This window comes from Sceloporus undulatus, chromosome 6 (assembly GCF_019175285.1).
Source record: "Sceloporus undulatus isolate JIND9_A2432 ecotype Alabama chromosome 6, SceUnd_v1.1, whole genome shotgun sequence".
NCBI classification, from domain to species: domain Eukaryota; kingdom Metazoa; phylum Chordata; class Lepidosauria; order Squamata; family Phrynosomatidae; genus Sceloporus; species Sceloporus undulatus.
This window is the reverse complement of record NC_056527.1, coordinates 103,786,501-103,810,381: the sequence shown is the minus strand read 5'-3', so window position 1 is coordinate 103,810,381 and position 23,881 is coordinate 103,786,501. Positions and strand designations below refer to the sequence as shown.

The window sequence follows — 23,881 nt, the reverse complement described above, 5'->3', positions numbered from 1 at the left end:
AGAACAAATGGTGAGATGGGGAAGGAATATAGATTGTACAGATTGAATTAGAACTTGAAAAAGTGTTTGTGGGGGTACTATAAATCCCAGAATCCTTGCTAGCTAGGAGATTCTGCAAAATGCAGTCCAAAAAGTAACTTTCACAAGCTCTGGATTCTAACTCCCTTCTTTCGAGCTCAGGGTTTGATTTTTAGGGAAACGGATGTTTACATACCCTCCAACATTTCACGGATGAAAACTTAAACACATGTGGCCAAGCAACATCATGGTGTGGTTAAGATGGCAAAGTTATTCACAAGGAAGCACACACAAGCTAGGAGAGGCTGCAGCAGTTTCTTTATGCTGAGCCTACTGGGAAGGCCAAGACTCCTCCTCTCCTATCCCTTCTATTTTTGCACTTTGAACTCAATTTGCAGCAACCAAAATTAGCTGAGGACAAAGGGGGAAAATAGGAAGTGAGCAAAACTGGAACATTTTAAATTGGGACTGTCCCTGCCAAATCAGGACAGTTGGTGTTTGTGTGTCTGTGGTCCTCTAATAGACAAGGATATGACTTGCTTAACCAGAAGTCTATGTGTTTGCACCTTGTAGTCCTTTGGCTACACACATACATAAATATAGTATTAATATTTAAGACAGTGAAATAAATGTAGACACATTATGCTACATATATTTTGGTTTTCACTGCTTTTCATTATCCTTGGCTCCCATGCCCCAAAAGCACCTACTGATCTGTTTAAAAAAAAGCAGGAAGGAAGCCAGTTCGTTGCATCACCTCCAACATTCAGCTAATGAATCATTGAAGGCTGAGCAATTAAGTGACACAAAGAACTCCTCTGCTCCTCTAGTCTCACAAAAACATTGCCCATCTCCTCGGATACTGGGGCTGCCATCTTGCCATTTGGGGAATCTTACTTTCAGGAAAGGAAGCAGCCATCACATCTGCCTCTCTTACACATTGCCTCATGGTCCTGTTGCCTGAGCCATTTGTGCAAAGTCAAGTAGGAGTCTCTATATGCTACAATCCTAACCGCATTTGCTTGGAAGTCTGTCTTAGTGACCTGAGCAGAATTGTTTCTGAGGGGACATGCATGTTTGTGTATATGTGCCTTCAAGTCATTTGTCAACTTAAGCAATCCCATGCATAATCTCAATTAGGAGTTCAACGTTCAAGAAGTGGGAGTGAAGGATTAAAGACAGGAGTGGAAGCAAGCCAAGTGGGAAAACCCCTGGACACTTACTTTCCCAATTTGGGAATATCTTTAAAACGAAAAGGGGAAGTCCCAGATTGCAATCTCATCATGCCATGATGGTTATTTTCCTCTGCTACCATGAGGGTTAGAAACTTTTTTCTTTTGAAAACTGAATTATTTTCAGAAACAGTGAGTTCAGATCCCATGCCATGAAATCCAATCTGCCTGCTATCAAACAATGCCTCTCAAACCTCTCTTATCATGTTCCTCTTGTCAGCACCAGACAACACTAGACAGCTAACACTCTCCAGCCTCACTGGCAGCAGTGGTAGTCTCTGTGGTTGGAGCTGCAGTTGGTTCCTCTGTGGCAGGAGCCGTTGTGGTTTCTTCTGTGTCAGAACTGGCACCGCATGCACTTTGTTTCGAAACAGCTAAGCCAATTCGGTCATGGTCTCGGTCAAAGACAGAGTAATATCGCCGAAGGAAAACATCCCCCAGGATCCAGAGTGGGCCAACAGGCTTAGGGATGTCAAGACTCATAAACCCACTGATGCAGGTACTTACTCCTGCCTGAGACACCTGGGGAAATGGGGAGAAAAACCATTAGGGGAGATTGATATGCTTCAAGACATCAGGCATTTTAAGGTTACCCACAATCATTCCTTCACTTGAGTTCTCAAGCTCAGAGCTATTGTTAGGTGGAATAAAGCAACTGACTCAGGTGGTAAATATAGGGAGGCAGCATGAAAAATGCCCTGGACCATCTGAGCTCTCTGACCATTCTATTCATATAGAGGACAGAGTTGTATATGCAACTTCATCTGTCGCAGTCACGTAAACTGATTCACTACCCACAGATGTGATGGAAGATGATATTTTGCCACTAGTATTAATGTATTACTACTACTACTACCTTTGTTTATATCCTGCCTTTCCCCCAACATATATGTGAAGGTAGTGGGACTGAAAAAAAGCCCTCACTTGTAAATGTCAGGATTCAGGCAGGCTCATATGGGGAGATTTGTTGTGTCAGGCAGGCTGGACCTAGCCTGTAGGTAAGTAAATGAAGTAAATACTACTCTAGTTTTGAATTAAAATTGAAAGCAGTAGGGAAAGAGGTGGGTCACATTATAGGTGGATTGGTTCAATCAAGGAAGCCTTGGCCCAGAGTCTATAAGATCTGAGTAGGGCTGTTAATAATAGGGTCCCCATAAATCAACTTGACGAGAAATAACAATGGAAGGAAGATCCAACTGGGTGTCCAGTCAGCTTCTGTGGGTGAACTGGGCAAGGGGTACCATCCTGACATCCCTTCAGCTCAGGCAACAAAATGCCTTGGACTAAGCTCTGCTCACACTGATCTCTTTCTAGCAAGGCTAAGCCTTTTTTTGTTCTCCTCAGCTTTTTAAGCAAGTTTGCATTTTTAGTGTTTAAGAGAAGCTATTCTAATCCCTGCTGCACTGTAGTTTCCACTATTGTAGCTAATGGTGGTTTTAGTTTTTTGCATCCATATTATTTTTTAGGTTGTGTCAGCATATCTGTTAGTTTGATGTTATATATGTTATGATTTTTGGTATTGATTATGTTCTTAAATTTACATTGTGCTGTGCCTAGAGAAATCTATTTAATTAGGTATTTAATAAATCTTATGAATAAATAAATAGAGTCTGGAAATGCCCTAACAACCAGTGAATCTAATACAATTATCTGAGTCAGATACTTTGGCTATGTAGTTCCCATTAATACGTAGCCATTGTGCATGAGTTGATGTTAACTGAAATGTCTTGAAAAGTAGCCCAGAATGGCTGTCTTTGCACACATACACAGACACACACTAAAGCTGTCCCCAGTCTCTCATAGATATTTTGTTGAGATGACTCACCTGGAGAGTATAGTCTTGTGGGGTCAAGGTGTAGGGTTTGCCAGCTAGCTGAAAGGTCACATTTGGTAACTCAGAGAGTTTGTCACAATCCATCAAGTACTGTGGGAAGAAAAGACACAGGGTCACAATGAACAAAAAAGAAATTACACACACATTCACAATACATATGTTTTCATGCTAGGTTATTGTTAACTGATATCAATTTGAATTTGATTTATGGCAACCCTATGAATGACAGACTTGCTGCCCTGCTCAATTCTTTCAGACTCAGGATCCTGGCTTGATTGAGTCTATCTATCTAGAACGTGGTCTTCCTCTTTTCCTACTGCGTTCCACCTTAACAAGCATTATTGTCTTTCCTAGTGAACCATGTCTTCTCATGATATGGCCAAAGTACAACAGTCTCAGCTTAGTCATCTTGACTTCTATGGATAGTCAAGCATTGATTTACTCTAAGACCCATCTATTTGCCTTTTTAGCAATCCGCATCATCAGTAGAATTCCTCTCCTGCATCACATTTTAAATGAGTTGAAATGTCAGCTTTCTTCACTGTTCACTATCCACTTTCTTCACTGTCCAGCTTTCACAATCATACATAGAAATGTGTGATGCCATGATGGCATGGAGAATCCTAACTTTAGTATTCAATGATATATGTTTACAATTCAAGATATTGTCTTGTTCTTTCAGGGCTGCCCTTCCATGTCCTAGTTTTCTTCTGTTTTCTTGACTGAAGTGTCTGTTCTGATTAATGACTGAGCCTGAGCCAAAGTATGAAAAATCTTTAACTATTTCAATGCCTTCACCATCCACTTCAAAGTATATGAATCATCTGCAGTCCTTATTTGTGTTTTCTTAATACTCAGTTGTAAACTTGCCTTTGCACTTTCTTCCTTGACTTTCTTCAGTTATCGTTCCAAGCCTTTGCTCTTTTCTGCTAGTAGTATGTTGCCATCTGCATATCTTAAACTATTTATGTTCCTTCCTTCAATTTTCACACCTCCCTCCTCCTAGTATAGTCCTGCTTTATGTATGAGATGATCAGCGTACAAATTAAATAGATAGGGTGATAAAATGCAGCCTTGCCTGATCCCCTTGCCAATTGGAAACCATTCTGTTTCACCATATTCTGTCCTGACCTGAGTACAGGTTATGCATCAGGACAACCAAACGTTGTGGCACACCCATTCTTTAAGCGTGACCCATAGTTTTTCATGATCTATACAATCAGAGGCTTTGCTATAATCTATAAAGCACATCTATAATCTGAAATTCTTTGGTGCACTCTATTACCCAACACATGGCTGCAATATAACCCATCATTGGCTCCTGCTTGCAGGGAAAGTCACAGCATGATATCATCACCCATGTACTGACTCTTGCTAGATTTTACAAGAAACAGGGAGAGAAGTAAACACTAACAAAGTTGAGAAAAGGTACTACTTAGACTACAACACCAATTAATCCCAGCCACCCATTTCTGCTAGGAAATTTGCTAAAACCTTCTCACTCCTAAATCCTAAAAGATTTTGCCAGAGATCGGTGAAACTCGGTGTCATAGCAGACACAGATCTACTGCTGAAAAAGTCCTCTGTGTGTTCACAGCTTAGTAAACTATGGACTATAAATCCCATACTTCCCAAATAGCAGCCATTGACTGGGAATTATGGGAGTTGTAGTCTAAGTAGTAATTTTTTAAAGCTTTGCTAGTGTTTACTTCTCTCCTCTTTCTCTCCCCTTTCACATTTAGCAAGATTCAGCACAAGGCATAATGACATCATGCTGTGACCTTCCCTGCCAGCAAGAGCCAATGATATTAAGCAAGAGAGAGAAATTCAGTGTAAAGATGTCGTGCCACCTGTATACTCTGCATTTACTGCCATGCGCACTGAATCCTTTGTGACAGCATTGTGTTTGAGGGCACCAAGTGCAAGGACAGAGGGCAAATTTTGTCTTTGCTGTGACAGGGAAGAATTTTGAGGAGCAAACCGGTGGTTTGAATATTGGACTATGATTCTGGAGACCAGGGTTTTAATCCCTGCTCAGCCACAGAAACCCACTGGGTGACCTTGGACAGGTCACATTCTCCCCATCTCAGAAGCAGGCAAAGCCCCTGTGAACAAATCTTACCAAGAAAATCCCATGATGGTTTTGCCTTATGGCTGCCAAGAGTTGAAAACAACCTGAAGTCATTCCACAGCATGTGAAGAAAAGTGCAGTTACAATCACCAGTGAGTGGGAACTAAGTGTATTCCACTTTCGGTGGATCCAGCTATTGAAAACTGAGACTGATCAAAGTCTTTCTGCCCCTTGCATTTGAACAGCTCTATCCTGTGTCTACTTTGCTGGTCACACAAGAGCAGGGGCAGGGAAAGTGTCAGGGTCCCCAAACATCCTCAAACACACCTTCTGAGGTGCATTTCTCCACATTTTGCCACCTTGGCTGTTCTTTCTTCCTATAAAAAGTGGTGAGAAGAACAATTTTGAGGTCACTTCTTGTTAAGTGAAGTCTTCTCCTGTGCCTAAAGCAACCTAGAGGGGATTCAAACCATGGCAAAAATGCCCCCCCCCCACCCACTAGGATTCGTTGGGGGCATTTTGTGTCAATTTTATTTTACAACATTTGTGTTTTTGAGGATTAGCAGAGAGGCAGCGTGGTCTTCTGCCATTACATAGTGTGGAAGTGTGGCAACGTAGTCCTCTATACCCTGAGAGTGTCCACACTAGTGTGTGACAGTGATGGAATGTTCTTCTGGTTTACATAGATTGAGAAGACAAAATGAGCTCAGGCCAATGGGATCCTATCAAAACTCAAGTCTGGATTCCTTGATGTGGAAGGAAAGAGTACATAGTTTTTTGGAGGTCCTCTCAAAGAATCTAGGTCATGTTACGTCTTCCTTACCTGCCCTCCAAAGGCATGGCTGGCCCCAAGAGCCTCATGCAAAGCCCGGATCTCTTTACTTGGCCCCGTGATAAGGGAAGTGCCGGTGTCCACAATGCCTTGGCAACCATCCTTGCATATTTGAATTGATTCATCCTTGTCAAACCATTTCCATGGCCAGCTTTTTTTCTCCCCAGATTTTTTATCCACACTTATCCTACATAGAAAATTTGAGAAAGAATACAGATTAGAGACTCTGAGGTTTTTTGGGTAGGAAAGTAAAAGATCTTCCATAGGCAGACCAAGTTTGGGGAGGTTGTTGTTGTTATTGTTGTTGTTGTTATATTTGTTTGGACTATAACCCTCTGTACCTGTCTAATACGATAGCCAGAGAGGTGTAGTGTTTGCAGCAGAAGATTATGACCCTGGAGACCAGGGTTTGAGTCCCCACTCCGCCATGGAAACCCACTGGGTGATCTTGGGTGAATCACATATTCTCAACCTCAGAAAACCCCATGATAGGGGTTTGCCTTAGGGTTGCCATTAGTTGGAGATGACTTGAAGGCGCACAACACCAACACCACCAACAACAATAACAACAGGTCTAAATAAGAAAGTTTCTCAAACTTGGAAGTAGGGAGGATAGCGGTGGCACCTGCCTCCAAGAGAACACAGTCTTCTGTGGACATGTGATCCATGGATCTTTTATGGCCAAAGAAATTAAGGGTGTTTTGACTCAATACATTGTTTCTAACTGGAGGAGCATGGAAAATTAAACAGGCCACTGTGTACAAAAGGGCAATTTCCTGACTGTGGTTCAGATGCTCCTAGCCCAGCTCACATATGTATGGTGCTTGGATCAAGCAGAGAAGGAGAAAGTGGCCATTTATATTTTGCCCCCTCACTCCCAAAAAGAGGAAATGTGTCACCAAAACAAAGGAAGGTTTGCATCAAATCTGCCCATGCTCATAAAGACATGCGGATAAAAATGTTGGAAGGGTTATTATAATTTAAAGAGAAATATGAGAAAGTATATGATTCTGGGATGTAGAGATGGATAAGGGGATTAGGATATTGTCTCCCAGGGCCTTCAAACACAGTATAAATATAAAGTATGGCCCATGGCAGGTGTCAGGTGCAATGATCAGGCATGGATTTAAGAACTTTTCTGCTTCCTCTCTAACTAATCTGTATTCTCCTATGGATAAAAAGAACATAAAAGATCTAAGGGATCCTGAGAGTTATAATCCTAAAAAGTGACTTTTCCCATCTCTATCAGGCTGGCCACAGCAGCCCATAGTTCTTTTCTAAGGCTGCTGAAGAGAATAGAACTACAGCTCCCAAAATTCCCCAGGCAAAATGACTGATGGCCACTGGGATGGGCCAGGGGATCCTGGGAGTTATAGTCCTAAAAAGTGACTTTTCCCAGTTCTGGCAGGCTTGCCACAGTAGAACATAAGGCTGCAGCCACACTGCAGAATTAACACAGTTTGACACTGCTTTAACTGCCTTGTTTACATCCTATGGAATCCTGGGATCTGTATGTGAAGGCTTTCATGGCCGGCATCCATAGTTTTTTGTGGGTTTTTCGGGCTATGTGGCCATGTTCTAGAACAGAACATAGAACATAGCCCGAAAAACCCACCAAAAACTGTGGAATCTGTAGTTTGTTGTGGCACCAAAACTCTCTGACAGAGAAGAATAAATATCTCACAGACCTACAGATCCTAGAATTCCATAGCATTGAGCCATGGCAGTTAACGTGTTGCCAAACTGCATTAGCTCTGCAGTGTAGATGCAGGCTGTGATACTCCACTTCTTTGGGATGGCGGGGGGAGAGAGAAGTGAGACGGAGACTTGAGTGGGAAGAAGGGAAAGCTCTTGATTCTCATAAAAGCTTCCATATGGATACAGAAGATGGTGGGCTGGAAAAGAAGGGCATGAGTGGGGCAGCAGAGCTGAGTAAATTAATTAGCATTTCCCCCATTCTAGATAGTACACTTTTATTTGAATTTTATTCATCAGTCTAAAATATTTATGTCTCATATTTCAGCTTCTCGCTCCTAAGGCTCTGTACAGTTTTTTTAAAAGGCCATTTAAAAAAAACAATAAAATATCCAAGATCACGTAAACAAACCAAAATAGAAGCAGCATCAAAAAAGGCAGCATCAAGTAAAGCAGATTTGAAAGTGGAGGTTTTCAGTGCAGCAGCATTGCCCCCTAATGGGTAAAGCTGTCATTGCAAACCAGGCATCCCCTGACTATGTAGCATAAAGAGTTTGCAGTATTTCAACCTTTCAAACCTATTGCTTTCCAGAGGTACTGGAGTACCATCCCATCATCCCCAGCCAGTTGTAATACAGCCCATCTGCAGAGCACCAGGCTGGGGAGAGGATAACTCTCTGAGTGCGTGCTTAGCCCAGGAAATTTGTTTTTAGTACTAAAAAATGAGATCACAGTTCTATCACCTATTTACTCATTCCTACTCCCACCCATTGCTCACCAGCACTTGGCAGCCAGCCTGTCCTGGAGATGCATTTTATTATAAATTCTGCAGAAGTCTGAAACTCTCGCTGGTTATATGGCCAATCAGTATGAGATTTTCCAAACCAGGCACTTCCTATCGGTCTATACCTGATCTATGCCAGTAGACACCACAACCTGCTTTAACTCTGGCTGAATTATCCATAATTTTCCCTTAAAAGGGTGCTATCATTCATTTGTTCTAAATGCACTACCCATTCAGTCCATTCGGTGGAAGGGAAAACATACAAACACCTTAATCAACAGATTAAGGTCTGGTTTAACACATACAGCAGCAGAACTTGGAAAAGTTACATTTTTGACTGCTACAGTTCCCAGCCTCCACCAGTGGCATGGCCAACCCACTTGGAGGATTCTGGGATCTGCAATCTAAAAACACCACTTTTCCAAGTTGAGGTAGCAGAATGGATGGTACCATTTCAAACCACAACTGGCTGATTGTATTCTTAAATGCTCTCTTATGCCTCAGGTCTCTAGCAGATTAACAGAACTTCAGCATAACAGATCAAGAAGTGGGACTGGCCCTTGCCTCTGAGAATGCTACTTTTCTGCTTCAAGGGGAATTTTTAAAAATACAGTGGACCCTGCAGCTTCAAGCTCAGCTTCAAGGCACACAAAAACAAACCCCATTAAACACAACAGGGCTTATTTCTGAGTAGATATGTACGTACAAGATTGTCCTGTAAGAGAATTTAGCAACTGAGGATTTCCTACCTCACATATTATCTTTCTTCTTTAGACAAGTGAAGTTCATATTGTGAGCAAATATACATACTGAGCCCTTCTAGAGCTCTATTTTAGCAGGGGAGAGGAGTAGTATAATCATAATTTCTACACAAAATAATTGAAAAGTGATTTAATCCCCCCCCCCCCCGTACATTAATTTGGATGACTGCAAGCCTGAACTGTCTTATCAAACTATTAGGCAACGAATCTATCATTTTTGACATCTACGCTACTGGGAAAGACCATGAAGCTGAAATATGTTTGGCAATTATAATGATTATTCATCATTTTTGTTGACAAGCTGAATTGTTATTCTCTTTGTCTACACCTAAACGTGATCAACTAATGGGTTTTAGATCATAATATATATTTATGATATCAATTATTCAAACAATCTGTGAATTTTATTTGTTTGCATGTTTAAACACTTTAGAACTGATTTAAATCAACATTTACATGTCTGTATGTGACAGAAGAGTATTCTGTACACATTTTCTCCCTCTGCCCTTTAACATTTCCATTCCCGACTGTTTGGTTAGCTGGCTAGTTAGGCACATCTCTTTCTCTCTCAAATGAAGCCCAATATATTTCAGCTACACATAGGAGTCATCTTATTCAAATGTATCACTTACTTGTCCATCTTGATCTGCCAGTAGGCCTTGCGCGACACTGGGATGTAATGTAATTCTCCCTCATAGGCATTGTGGTTGATCCCTCCAAAAATAACTTCACCACCTTTGGCTTGTGGAGTGAGTTTTTTAGTGCTAGGAGAAAAGTTAGAAAGGTCAGTACACTGTTCTGAGCCAGGGGCATCACTTGGGGGTGCAGGGGGTGCAGACCACACTGGGTGACACTCTAAGTGGGGATGACACCACTGTTCACCTGCATCCCTTTAAAACCCTGGAGCTCAGTGGGAGAGAAGGCAGGGGAAGGTGATGGCAAACCTCCTCTGAACAAGCCTTGTCAAGAAAACCCCATGAAATGCCTTAAGATCACCAAACGTCAGAAACAACTTGACAACACACAACAAGGCACCCAGGATTGAATGCAGTACTCCAGATGCCTAGGATTTAAAAATAGTACAGTACTTAAAATGGAGGGAAGGGGTATCGTTCTCAATAAAAGAGCAATCAATGGAGATCAAAATTGTAAGTCTTCCCTCTTCAGCCAGAACTCTGAAGAAAATTTCCTTCCTTTCTAATTATCAGGTTTAGGAAAGTAGGGTGGGGTGGAGGAAGGCTTATATATTGGCTAGGGATGATGGGGTTTACACTGCCATACATATGGAATGGCTGCTGTAATTATTGGCATACAAACTATTATTGTAATAGTTTGGTCACTACAACCCCCAGAACCCCCAAGCCAGCACAACAGCTGACCATGCTAGCTGTGGGATTCAGGGAGTTATAGTCCAAAAGAGCACGATTTCTAACCTCTGGCCCAGCAATGTACTCAACATCTGCTGAGGGATGCTGTCACACTAATTCATGCTCAATAGATTTTAAGGCAGAGTTCAGACACTGCAAAGAGATGCCTGGACTGGGCCCTAAGACAGGGCACAAGGAGATCAAATGAAACAGAAATGAATTGTGTAATTCAAGCTAATATGCATCCACACAACTACCCAATGACTAGTAGCACACATGGGTTTTCCTGATTGTTTCTCATCCAGGCATTCACCAGATCTAGACCTGTTCACCTGCAGCAAGGTTCACCTCATATGCCCAGACCACACCCTGAGACCTAGTCATCTTGATGCCAAAACTGGGGTAGGTAGGTGTTGAATTTGCATTTGTTGTTCTTTGGCTCTTCTTCTTGGAATAAAGCCTCACCACCCATATATATGTGCTTTTAAGCAACCTTAACTGAGAGTCAACATGGTGTAGCAGTTTGAGCATTGGACTACAACTTTGGAGACCAGGATTCAAATTACTGCTCAGCCATGGAAATCCAGTGGGTGGCCTTGAGTAACTCACACTCTCTCAGCCTCAGACAAAGACACAGGCAAACTCTGTCTGAACAAATCTTGCCAAGAAAATCCCATGATAGATTCACCTTAGGGTAAGTCAGAAATGACTTGAAAGTACACCACCACCACCAAACTGTCAAGTATTTTCCCCTCCAAAGAAATGGGGAAGCTGTAGTTTGGGGGAAATCACAATAGTGGAGTTTGTTTATTATCCATAAACCACCTGCCCCAAACTACATTTCCATCATTCCTTGGAGGAAGCAGAACAACTGTTGAATTAGTTGAATTCTGCGGTATGGAAATACCCAAAGGACCCAGAAGTCAGCAACATGTCTCAGCTACAAGGAACTACCTTATTAATTACTTGATTTGTTTTATAAACCACCTGATCCCCAAAGGCTTTAGGAATGTTTGCAATATCAAACAAGCTAAAAAACATATTAGACTAAATTGATCTGGAATGTGTTAGATCAAGTATCCTTTACCCATTGCTGTCTACTAATCCTTAATTAAAATACAACCTTATACATGTCTACTCAGAAATAAGACAAACTGAGTACAGTAAAATTTACTCCTAGACAAATGAGTGTAAGATTACTTCCTTACTCTCTAAATTGATAATTAATTTTTCCTCCCCAAATGACAACAATTTCTGTATTTTTGAACCTAAGGGCTACTGAGCCTTGACTTTTGATTTCAGGTTAAAAAAAAACACCTAGGGAAATGGGCCTATGTTGTCCTGGAGAAAATGAACAGAAGAAAATTAACATGGTTAGAGCACCAAGGTAATGGCTATCCTGGGCTGATGGAGGTTGTAATCCAATACTTCTGGAGTGAACTGAGTGCTAGCATACCCTCTAACTGTCCTAATTTAGGTCCGAATCAATCCTCTGTTGTCTCACTTTTTCAGCTCCTTCTAAAATGGCCATGTTTCTCTTGAATCCCTCCTCTTTCCCTCTTTGTCCTCAGCTCACCTTCATTTCTTGCAAATACCTGACCCACCCTTAAAGGGTACAACTTATTAATTCTGGGCACATTTGAGTCCCACTTTCTCTTCGCCTAAATTACAACTCCCAGTATCCCTGATTGGGAGCTGTAGTTCACCCACTGGGTGAGTAGAGGTTGTCAACTTTTGGAATTGGTCCCTGTAGTTGGCCCCCTTTCACCACCATTTGCACTGCAGCAATTGTGTCATTGTATTTCTCTCTGCAGCAAAAACATGCTAAAAAGAATGCCAGAAAAATTAACTGGTTCCTCCTAAACAGAGAGAATACACTGAATTCATAAACAGTCATTGAGATGCACTGGTTACCTTCAAAAGGCTGTAGAAATAATTTGGATGGTTGTTCCCTACCTGCTCAATGCACAGATATTACAAAACACAATGCAATTTTCCAGTATTCTCTTGCTCAAAGGAAACTGTCATGGAACTTACTGTAAAGAGCATGGAACAGTAGCTGAAAACAGCCAAGAATGAAGAAAGATGATTAGAGTCCTAGACATATTTGTAAGATGCATGAAGTATTGTCAACACTTAATATGTACATGGGAACATTTACTGCACTCCACCTGGCAATAAAACCTCGTTTAATTGTATTGTGTACAGTGAGGCATTTTAAAACCCTGACCCAATCTTGGTGAGTCACCTTGAATAAGAATGTCAAACCAATTACAAAATAATCTGCCCAGATTCCTGCATAAAAATATATGATCCAGCACTGCATTGCTGCAAAGAACAAAATCTTAGACAAAATCCACAAGTGTTTTTGCAGACCTTTGCTATAGCAAAGAAACTTGTGGATGGCAGGATGTTGTTGGGCAACAACTCCCATGAGCTCCAGCACAATACATCCAATGGTCAAGAATGAGTTGTAGTCCAACAATATCAGGAAGGCCATAGATCCCAGAGGTGGCAGCCCTAGTAGCCTGAAGCATGACAAATGAAAAAGAAGAGGGCAGAGCTAGACTTGAATAAAAATAAAATTAGGTTGAGGAAAAGAGGATAACAGGACTACATAGGAGGTTCATACTTGCAGAGTTGAAATGAGAATACATTCTCTTTAAGTAGCTTCTGCTTCATCATATTATCAAAAGGTGGAGTAATGTTGTTCACTGAGATTGTGGGATAACCCAGCCCCATGATGCCATCAAACTTTGCAGCTACGAAAACCAGTCCCGGCAAATCTGTGGCTTCAGCAAATGTTTGGTTCTGAACGGTCAGGTCACCGATCTGTGGAAAGGCAAGAATGTAAGAATGTGACTTCTTTTCCATCCAACAGAAGCCCATCTCTCTTCTGTATTAATTCTTCAGTGCAGTGCAGAATTAATGAAGTTTGACACTTCTTTAACTGCCATGGCTCAACAATATGGAATTCTGGGATTTATAGTCCTGTGAGATATTTAGCCTTCTCGGTCAGAGAGTTCTGGTGTCACAATAATGTATAAATCCCAGGATTCCACAGCATTGAGCCATGTCAGTTAAAGTGGTGTCAAACTGCATTATTTATGTAGTGCAGATACAGCCCTAGAATGCTCTACTTCTACTATGACCCCCCCCCCCCACACACACACACACTTCAGCCAACCATGAGGGTAAAATTTTAGCATATTGCCTAAAACCTAGCATCTTTCTTTCTTCAAAGCCCGTCCCTAGACCTTCCCCACATGTGCTTTTTCCAATGGTCTGGACTCCCACATGTCTCAGCCAATCAGGGACAATGGGAGTTATAGTCTAGGAAAAGAAAAGTGGAACTCAAATGTGGCCAGAATTGATCAGATGTTACAAGCAATGTGAATGTGAATGATGCTTGCCATGTTCATGTGAAAGGCACATGGCTGGGCTGAGATTCGTCTTTGCTCCCCTCTCCCCTTTTTGTGAAGATCAAGAGTTGTGTAACTATGCTTGATGAGAATAGGCCCCAACCCTGCTGTGATTTCTGATGCTGGCTTGTGTGGAAAAATAATTTAATCAAATCATGTTTAACCAATTTCAGACATCACACAGGGAAATGTGGCTTTTTAAAAGGGAAGCAAGAGACTGAACCAAGCCTCCATTTTGAAAGTCCACTCTCTGTCCTGGAAATCTTCTCTTATGAAATCGCCTGAATTAATCTTATTCTTCTTGATGTGCTCTAGACGTGTCTGCGTACAGCCCCTGTGACACAACCAAGCTAGGTTGGCGGAGGAAGATAGATATGTTGTAGCCAAATACATTTGGATGATACTAGGTTGGGGAACGCTGACCAAATCCTTCATCTCTTTCAGAAATCAACCCTCTTTACTCTTTCCCTTATCTCAACTTTTGCCTTCTTTTTTTTCTTTCCCTCCATTTGTTCTGATTTCTCATCTGTGTCAAAATTTACATTGCGAGCTTTGCAGGGCAGAGTCCTACATTTTTGCTTACGCAACCCTACAGTGCCACATCCGCAGATGCTGCTGCATGCATAATATAATCATCATCATCATGAAGACTTTCAGAATAGTTCTAATTAAAGCTCTCTCCGCACTTAAAGATTTTTAGTTGATTAATCATCTAGCTTTCCGTCCCTCAGTTACACTGAAATAAGCATGCATATTATCAACACTTCTATCAAGGTGCCTTCATGAGGATTTTTGAGTGTGAGAAAACTTTGTAAATGTTAGAAGGAAAGGCGATTTAGATCCTTGCCCCCTTTTGTTTCTTTTTACACAAGAGATAGGTGAAGACTTCCAAAAGTATACATGAGCCTTTCAGAAACGGCCCTATTGTCCCCAACAATTAATCAGCTGAAGATTTAGTTATCAATCTATACAAATTTAAATAGATTAAAACTATACCTCTTGACATTTCACAGTTGAAAAGGATAGTATTTTATTTTACCAGATTTATTCATTGCCACACTTCAAGAGAAAGGGGTTCAAGGCAGCGAACAATATATTGAATAAAATAAGCCCAAGTTAAAAACATAATAGCAGACTAACACTATAACACCAATTATCCTGAAATGAATACATTCCTGAGTGCCCCCAGCTTCCCAGCACACAGTTCTGAAGATTCAGGTCTTACAACATACTGTACTATCATGCTTTTCAAAACATAACCTCAGCCATTGCAAAAAACCAGTATGGTAAATACCCGCCAACATTTCACAAGAGTCATATGGCCAAACATTATCAGAGTATAGTCAAGATGGCAAAGGATATTAATGAAAAAGAACACCCAAACTAGATGAGGCTACAGCATTTTGCTTGAGACTACTGGAAAGGGCGAGATGCTGGCCCTTCTTTTCCTCTCCTGCTGCCGCATTAACTGAGTGAAAACTCCTTTTTCACTTTGAGCTCAGTTTGCAGCAGCTGAACTAATGAGGACAAAGGAAGAAATGGGAGTAGGTGAGAAAAACTGGGGCATTCTAAAAGCATCTGAAAAGTGGGATGATACAGGACATGCTGGTATAGTAGTTATCTTGGGGTGCCAGACTTGAAGCAAAAATTACTTGGTTTCAAATTTCTATTCAGTCATGAGGCTTTACATTCCTTTTCCATCAAACTGAAGGCAGAGAGAGCGATGGTGTGGAGAATCACTGAGCCCTAAGGCACCATTCTATTCTGTTCTATACTCTTCTGTTCCATTTCTTGCAATTCTTGTGGATTATTTAACAAAATCTGTGCATAATTCTCCAGTTACACTGTGCACCCTCCACAGCTGCAAACAGTGACACTTTTGTATATTTATTACCATCATATTCCTACACATACAGTCTCGCTTCTCAATAATATTCCACCTAACAGCTCACTTCATCAGCCTGCTCTAAGTAGCGTTACTAATCTCAGATGCAGCTTTCTTCATTCAACAATAGCTTAACATACATTCACTTCTGAAGATGGGGACGTGTGAGATGAGTGCACTGACTATAATAGTAGAGGCCTGTGAGTGCTCACTTCATTAATACCATACCAACCAATTTGATAGTTCCATTTAATCCTCTATTGTCCCACTTTTTCAGCTGCTCTCAAAATGTCCCAGTTCTCTCCCTCCTCCCATTTCTCCCTTTGTCTTCAATTTATTTCAATTGCTGCAAACACATTACAAAGAGCAAACCTAGTTTGCACTCAGTGTTTTCAGAGGGGCGAGAAAAGGGGGCAGAAACTCTCCCTTCCCAGTAGTTCAGGCAAAAGAAAATTGCTTCATGCTCTCCTAGTTTGTCTGCTCATTGTCATTAATACCTTTTACCCTCTTGATCACACTCCGATGTTGCTTGGCCACATGCATTCTGGTTTCCATCTGTGAAAGGTTTCAGGGTATATTTAAGTCATCTCTGGAGTGCTCTTTACATCAAGCCATCCTCCCCACACAGAACCCAATCATCCAAATCCACTTGTAGTTACTCACGCTAAGAACATCCTCACTCAAGAACCCTTTGAGACTGCCGCTTCCATAGTGAATTGCAAATTTGGAGTCATTGGGTTTGTGAGTGCGGGAAAAGAAGGACCGATAGTGGCTGTGAACCCCTGAAAAGAGAAAAAAATGTGTGAAGATCCAATAGTGCCTCTGGATTCTAGCAACTTATTTCTTCTAAAGTCAGCCCTACCTCAATGGTAATTACCTTATAAGTGACATCCTGTCACCATTCAACAACTGAGCGGGTGTCTTTCTTAAAATCATGAAGAAACTTTTAAACCCAAGAAGTTTTCCTTGTAAAGTACTGGTCAGCAGAAACATTCTGCCTACCCCAGCAACCAATGGGAGCGTATACTTAATCTAGGACCAGTTGGATCATTTTGCCCTGGACTTCCCCAGACTGACCATGATGGCAACCCCATATACCAGTCTGAATCTGGTGTGATGCCACATTGTGGTGTACATGAACCAGCTGGGCTGATGCTGCCTTGGCTTCATTGGCCTGTCTCCTGTTTTCAGAGCCATTTCCACTGCTTCCTTATGTGCAGGTAAAGCCTTCCCAGTGCACTGCCACTTCTAGATAGAATATGACAGAAACGGGTACCCAGACATGTGATCAGAAGAGTGGGTGCCTATTCCTGCCCCAACAGAAGCAGTGACACCCCAGGCAATCTTTACACAGAGCTCCTACTTACAAAGAAATGGGGGCAGCAGCTCCAAAAACAGCCTATCCCCCTTTCCTGTTTTGCTCAGCATGAAGAAGAGGGATGGCACAGCTCTTGGTGTGGGGACAACTGCATCGGGCCAAATTGAACCTGATCCAGCTGTCCACACACCAAAAGAACTTGAAGTCACTCTGGGTTTTTTGGGAAACACCATGATTTCCCCCAACTTTCCTCAGTTTGGAGAAAGTTGGGTTATGGGCAAAAAAATAAATAAAAATGGATCCTCCCCAGAAGTAGCTGTACATCAATAGTACTGCCACCACAGGGTGAGTACAGCATTTTTCACTGGTGTCGACAAGCCCATTATTGAGATAATAAGGAAGAAGAGAAGCATGTCCCTTAGCTATCACTCTTAAAATGGCTGCCAGCAAATTTTCCACACATCATTCTACATTGACAAATGGGGCTTAAATTGCCTTGGTAACACCCCTTGGGGGCAATGGTGCAGCCAGATAATGTTTGATTCAGGGCTTAATGGTCTTGTAGGAAGGATGTGTGTGTATCCTCATTTTCTATACGTCTTGCTTCAGTTTGGAAGCATAGCTAAAACTTTGCCTCTTCTTCCACCTGCCTCAGCACCAGTCTTTCTAGTATCTTGACATGTTAGCACAAAAATGAAAGCATGAAAATTGTTTAGCAGCCCCATTAAAAGGGAAATACTGTCAGTCTGTGCATTTCTGTGTTTTAATCTAATTTAAATCACAGCATTGTTGTGATAATAGGAATAAGCAAGTTTTTGCTTCAGCTGCATCAGTGGCAAACATGTCTACTTGGGAACGAGCCGTGTTTTCTAGTCAAAATAACAAAGGAAAAATATTTTTAAAGTAAAAAATAAAATAAAATAAAATCAACATCTGAAACTGTCAACATGCCTGGCCAGAAATTCTGATTATATTTGCATTTACTGAAGAAGGATAAAAGATTTGCATCATGGCAGATCTGTTCCAGCAAGCAATAGCATGAACATGCTGACCCAGGTGCAGACATCAGATCTGTTTGGTACTGCTCCCTCTCTTGCCACTTTCTGAATGGTTCTTTGGGAATGCCAGTCCTAAGCTATGGGGTCCTGGGACCTTTTCACCTGACACAATTGTAACACTACCATTGCACTTCAAATACTATAGCTGGAATTCACTGGCACACTTACATCTTTGCAAGTGGACTTATGCCTGTGGGAAATAGAATCGAGAAGTTTCACAATGTCTGTATTCAGCAAGGGGCTGATGTTACGTTACTACATAGGGGAGCCAGCAAAGTAACCATTGCATATCATGACCAATGCACCAATGCACAACAGGACTGATATGCATCAGGGCACCCTTGCCAGTACCCTAATTTGCACCTTTGTAATTCATTTGGGACTATATCACATCAGCTTCATAAGGTACCACAATCGTATAAGTCTAGGAAAAGCAATTTAATTTTTAAATTTAAAAAATTAAAATTCTTTTAAAAATTTCTTTAAAAACACCAGATCTTACCAAATTTTCACTTAAACCACATGAAACTATGTACATGTAAATACATTTAGGCTGTCTGTATCATATTGTAATTTAAAGGTATAATTTTAATTTGTGAGGTGTTTTATGTCACAACTCTTGCTATTACATTCAGTGACATATGGGAATCATGATTTATGAATAAGTTTATTACAAAAGGCATTACTAAGTATTCTACATGTATGGAAAGCAGTCAAGGGAGAGTGACACCATGAATGATGCCACTGAGTTTACTCCTGCTACACTTACATACTTCTAACATTCTTATTGAAATTGCAATTTTAAATGTTGCCAAAAGATGAGAAGAGAAGTGGTTTCCTCCCTCCCCGATCCACTATGGAGTGACAAGCACACTGACAGATATTATAGCTAATTTTGTGAAACAACCCTTCCACATTTCAAGCCATCAAAAGCCCCCCCGAAGGCAGCTTATGACATTTAAAATAACAATTAAACAGATGATTAAACCAGAGAGCAAGTAAAATGAGCCAGGCAAATGTATCTGCAACAGACAGGAATCCAAAGTGATCAAAAACATGGTTGCTTCAAAGGCTACCTACAAACAATCACTGAGGGCATTAACTGAGCCACCATCCAAAGTCAATGCTCTAATTCAGGGGTAGGCAACCCTTTTGAGCCGGGGGTTGGGTTGCTGTCCCTCAGACAACTGGGGGGCTGAAGCCAATAAATAAATAAATAAATAAATAAATAAATAAATAAATAAACCGGGACAAATGTAGGACAAAGTTTTCAAATGGAGGGCACTTTTTAAATAAAAGATGGAGGTCATGCGAAAAAATTTGCTGATTTTTTTAAAAAATGTTAAGATAAATGCATGTTTCTGAGGCTTCTATAGACAATTGCCCCACCATGCCCCTTGCATGAGACGCCAAAGGCCCCGGCGGCAATAGGCGGCAGGACTGGGCTGGGGCCGGTCCCAAGGCCTCGCCGGGCCGCATCCGGCCCACGGGCCGCAGGTTGCCTACCCCTGCTCTAATTGCTACAACATTTTACATAAGCAAACCAGTGTAACAAATTTTTCATAATATAAAAGGCATGGCTATCACATCATCCCCTAAGAATCACTTGAGGAATCTACGTCTTACAGCATGCCAGATGGAAGAGACAACATTTGGAGGAAGGCACCCACAGATTGGACGAGCCTGTATCAAAGACGACACTGAAGCACTGTTTTGGGGTTCCAATGCAGATGTCTCCGTAGTATTGTGCCTGGAGAGATGGGAAATGGAAAGAGAAATATGGAAAATCAGCACAGAATTTTCAGCCCCTGGAGTAGATGAAATCCAAGGTTGGGAAAAGAATCCTTAAGTGTGAGGAAGGGAGGGATCATCCAAAGTAAGACTGCACATGGTCAGTGGGCATGGAATATATACCCTCCAAGTGTCCCAATTTAGCAGAGACAGGCTCAAGTTAATAATCTGTTATGCCACATTTTCAAATGCTTTTAAAATGCCCCCGTTTCTTTCTCCTCCTCTCACTTTCTCCCTTTGTCCCTGACTTTCTTCATTTGCTTAAAATTGAATGCAAAAATAGTTTGCACTCAAATCAGCAGAGGGGAGAGTGGGTAGAATCCTCCCCTTCCCAGTAGGTTCAGGCAAAAGCAAACTGCTTCTGCCTCTCCTGGTTTGTGCATTCTTCCCCATTTCCTCACACTTGCATGTTGCTTAGCTTCTTGCTTTCATGTATGAAATGCTGGAAGGTATAGGGTACAGTTTATTGTGGACAACAGAAGGGAATGAAGTGTCTTCAAGAAGCGCATGGATGGCATTGTGAACCAGATTTCCTCTACTATATTTTTCTTGTATTACCATAAGACCAGGCAAAAGCTGTAGCCTCTTCTAGCTAGTGTGTTGTTCCTTATTAATAGTTTTTGCCATCTTGATCACACTCTAATGTTGTTTGGCTACATATGTCCTGGAGGGTATGCTCCACTTTATCTGTCATGGTTTCCCAGCTCCAATCTAGGGAATCCAGTCAATAGCCATCATCCATATCTCATAGGCCCTGTTCTCCAGACACCTAAACTGTCAGTCCTAGCTCATGTCTGTTCTCTCTGAGGAAGAAGAGATACATACATCCATGTAATTGTGGAGACGCTGATGGATGACTAAAGAAGAACTTGAGGCCTTTGCAGACCTGACTCCTGCTCGCCTTAACACCTCAGCAATGGGAACACCAGACCGGCCAAATCGGTTGCGGACAGATGGATATTTTTGCAGTGGGATCCTGTCATGGAAAGAAAAATAGGTGGAGTCATGATTAGGAAACTAGTGTAAGAAGAAGCAGTAGGATGATGACACTTCCACCTATCAATAGCATCTTAATAGCATCAACTACAATCATCAGTCAATCAGTCAATATTTATGCATGACACTTATAAAGTCTAGGAGGAATCTACATGAACTAAGAAAAGTAGTGGAAGATAGGGAGTCTTGGAGATGTCTCATCCACAGGGTCACCATGAGTCGAGACTGACTCAAGGATAGTTAACAACAACAACAAATTTGTCCATAGAACAATTATAATCCTTCATACAATCAAACTAATTAGCCAATTAAATAATATGTACTTGTTTGGAGGGTACTTCATTGTCAGGTAACCAGATGTTAACCTTGTTATGCCTCAGTTCTGGTGCCGGATGTTGTCTGGACTGCCCATACTAAAACCAGAGTTTGGACCATGCATTGTCTGAACCATATGATGCCAAAGGAGGGGTGGGTGGGACATTGACCCATGCAGACAATGCCTAGATGGGTGAGAATTTTTACCGTTCAAGACTTAATTTGGGTGAAAAATGCAGATGGGATTCTCTCAAGCAGCAAAAGGCATTTTCTCCACTGAAAATAAGTTTCCCATTTAAAAAACAGCATTTTCTGTGCAGGAAACAAGTTTTCTATCACTTTTTTTTTTTTTTTTTTTTTGCACAGTATAAGTCCTGTACTGTAAATTGTCTTTGAAAACTGCGCAGTTCTCAATGACTTTCTCATACAGTGGAGAAAAGTTGTAAAATTGCCTGTGAGAACAAAATTTAGAAAGATTTATCTCCCTAGCATGTCCCTGGTCTGCATCTGTCATCATCCCTCTCCACTGGCTATGGTAACTAGAGTCTGGGGCTTATGGGACCTGCAGTCCAGCAACCTTGGGAAAGCCTGCCCTTGCTTTAAGATCATTTGATTCAAAAGGTTCTGAGCTCTAGACCTCCTAAGTACTCCGGTAGACCAGTGTAGCATCAGGCTATGAATGCCATAGTTGATGGTGGCATATGTATACAGAGGATAGGAAACAACTTGGCATGAATCCTGGCATTCACAGCAGACAAGTGCTATCCGAGAAATGACACCTTCCCAGTTCTTCCGGGATTTCCTTGCCCTTGCTAGAAAAGCCTTGCACCCGCCAGATCAACTTGATCTTCCTCCCAAACAGTCAGATAAGTACTATGCAAAAGAAGACTTTCATAACATGCGCTTATGAAAGAGATATGGTTTCTTGGCAGAGGGGTGCCAGCTCCAATTTGACCCTGAGGGACTGACCCAGCAGTGCCATCCCACACACACACACATGCTCTGTGCTGTCAATGAGTTGCCTTGTGTATCTGTAATTATCTTACCTGCCCAACCCTGCTGCCTACTGCTGGGTGATAGCCAGGTATCAGGGTGTTAATTATACAGTTGTTATTAACACATCCTCTGTGCATTTATTTTTGGTTAATTTATTTCTATATGGCAATGGGAACTTTAAAAAAAACAACTGGATAATCGTAGGAGGTATGAATGCAAGTTCACAAGGGTGTCCAGGAAGGCTGAAACTCAAATGGCCTGCAGATTGGAAATCAGTTGTGGATGACAAAATGGATGCTGCCCAACACCCATCTTTAAACTGATAACTAAATAAAACACTGTTAAGAGACACAATGGTGTAGTGGTTTGACTGTTGGACTATGGTCCAAAACACACCGCAAAAATAATCCAGTTTGAGACCACTTTAACTGCCCTGGCTCAGTGCTAGGGAATCCTGGGAATTGTAGTTTGTTGTGGCACCAGAGCCCTCTGACAGAGAAGGCTAAATGTCCCCCAAGACTACAGTTCCCAGAATTCCATAGCATTCAAACTGGATTATTTCTGCAATGTGTCTTGTACCTATGACTCTGGAGTCCAAGGTTCCAATCCCTGCTGAGCCATGAAACTAACTGGGTGATGTCACACTGTCTCAGCCTCAGAGGATGGCAGTGGTAAACCCTCTCTGGAGAAACTTGCCAAGAAAATCCAGTGATAAGTGATGATGATGATGATGATGATGATGATGATAATAATAATAATAATAATAATAATAATAATAATAATAATTTATATTTTCCCACCTCTCCCGAATGGATCGAGGCGGGATTACAGCCCAAAAAGACATGGAAAAAAATCATCATTAAAAAGTGTGTTAAATGGGTCTAGCCCATGGCCTCCCTCTCCGAATCACTTCAGCGATTCGGTTCAAGTGGGAACCAGGGTCATTTGAACCAGTTCAAACCGATTTGCGATCCAGTTTAAAAGGTAGTGGGAATCAGGCCATAACGTTCCAGTTTCTTTATCTTTCTCCCACTTCTCCCCTTCATCCATGGCTTACTTCAATTGCTGCAGACTGAGTTCATAGTGCAAAAGGAGTTTGTACCCAATTAACTAAGCAGCAGAAAGAGGACAAGAGGCAGTGGAATCTTGCAAAGCACACTGCTGCATCCTCTCTTAGCTTGTGTGTTCTTCCTCACTAATAACTTTGACATCTTGCTGACACTCCAGTGTTGCTTGGAGACAACTGTCCTGATTTTCATCTGTGAAACGTCGGGAGGTATGAATGCAATAAATGAACAAACAACATATTATTAAATAAATATAAAACAATACAAATAAATATATAAATAAATAGTCTGACTTATCTTAAAGTTCTTTTTCCCTTCCTGTAGTGGACAGAAACTATCTTCTCCTCCCTTTTGTTGGATTTTAAATGACAAAACATGTAGGGGAGGGACGCTTCCTCCTAGACTTTATAAGTGTCATGCATAAATATTGACTGATTGA

General features: G+C 41.5%; 1 protein-coding gene across 1 annotated transcript in view; it reads right to left on the bottom strand.

The window, feature by feature from the left end:
• Positions 1-690: 690 nt before the first annotated feature.
• The window catches only part of LOC121934257 (cathepsin D-like), a 29,076-nt gene continuing 5,885 nt past the window's right edge, over positions 691-23,881 (bottom strand). Inside the window, exons 2-9 of the mRNA XM_042474577.1 lie at positions 20,894-21,044; positions 19,904-20,027; positions 16,565-16,683; positions 13,227-13,426; positions 9,860-9,991; positions 5,979-6,174; positions 3,076-3,174; positions 691-1,772 (exon numbers count right to left, since the gene is read on the bottom strand). Coding sequence (XP_042330511.1) covers positions 1,491-1,772; positions 3,076-3,174; positions 5,979-6,174; positions 9,860-9,991; positions 13,227-13,426; positions 16,565-16,683; positions 19,904-20,027; positions 20,894-21,044 — 1,303 coding nt within the window. The 3' untranslated portion in view covers positions 691-1,490. The remainder of the gene's footprint in view (positions 1,773-3,075; positions 3,175-5,978; positions 6,175-9,859; positions 9,992-13,226; positions 13,427-16,564; positions 16,684-19,903; positions 20,028-20,893; positions 21,045-23,881) is intronic.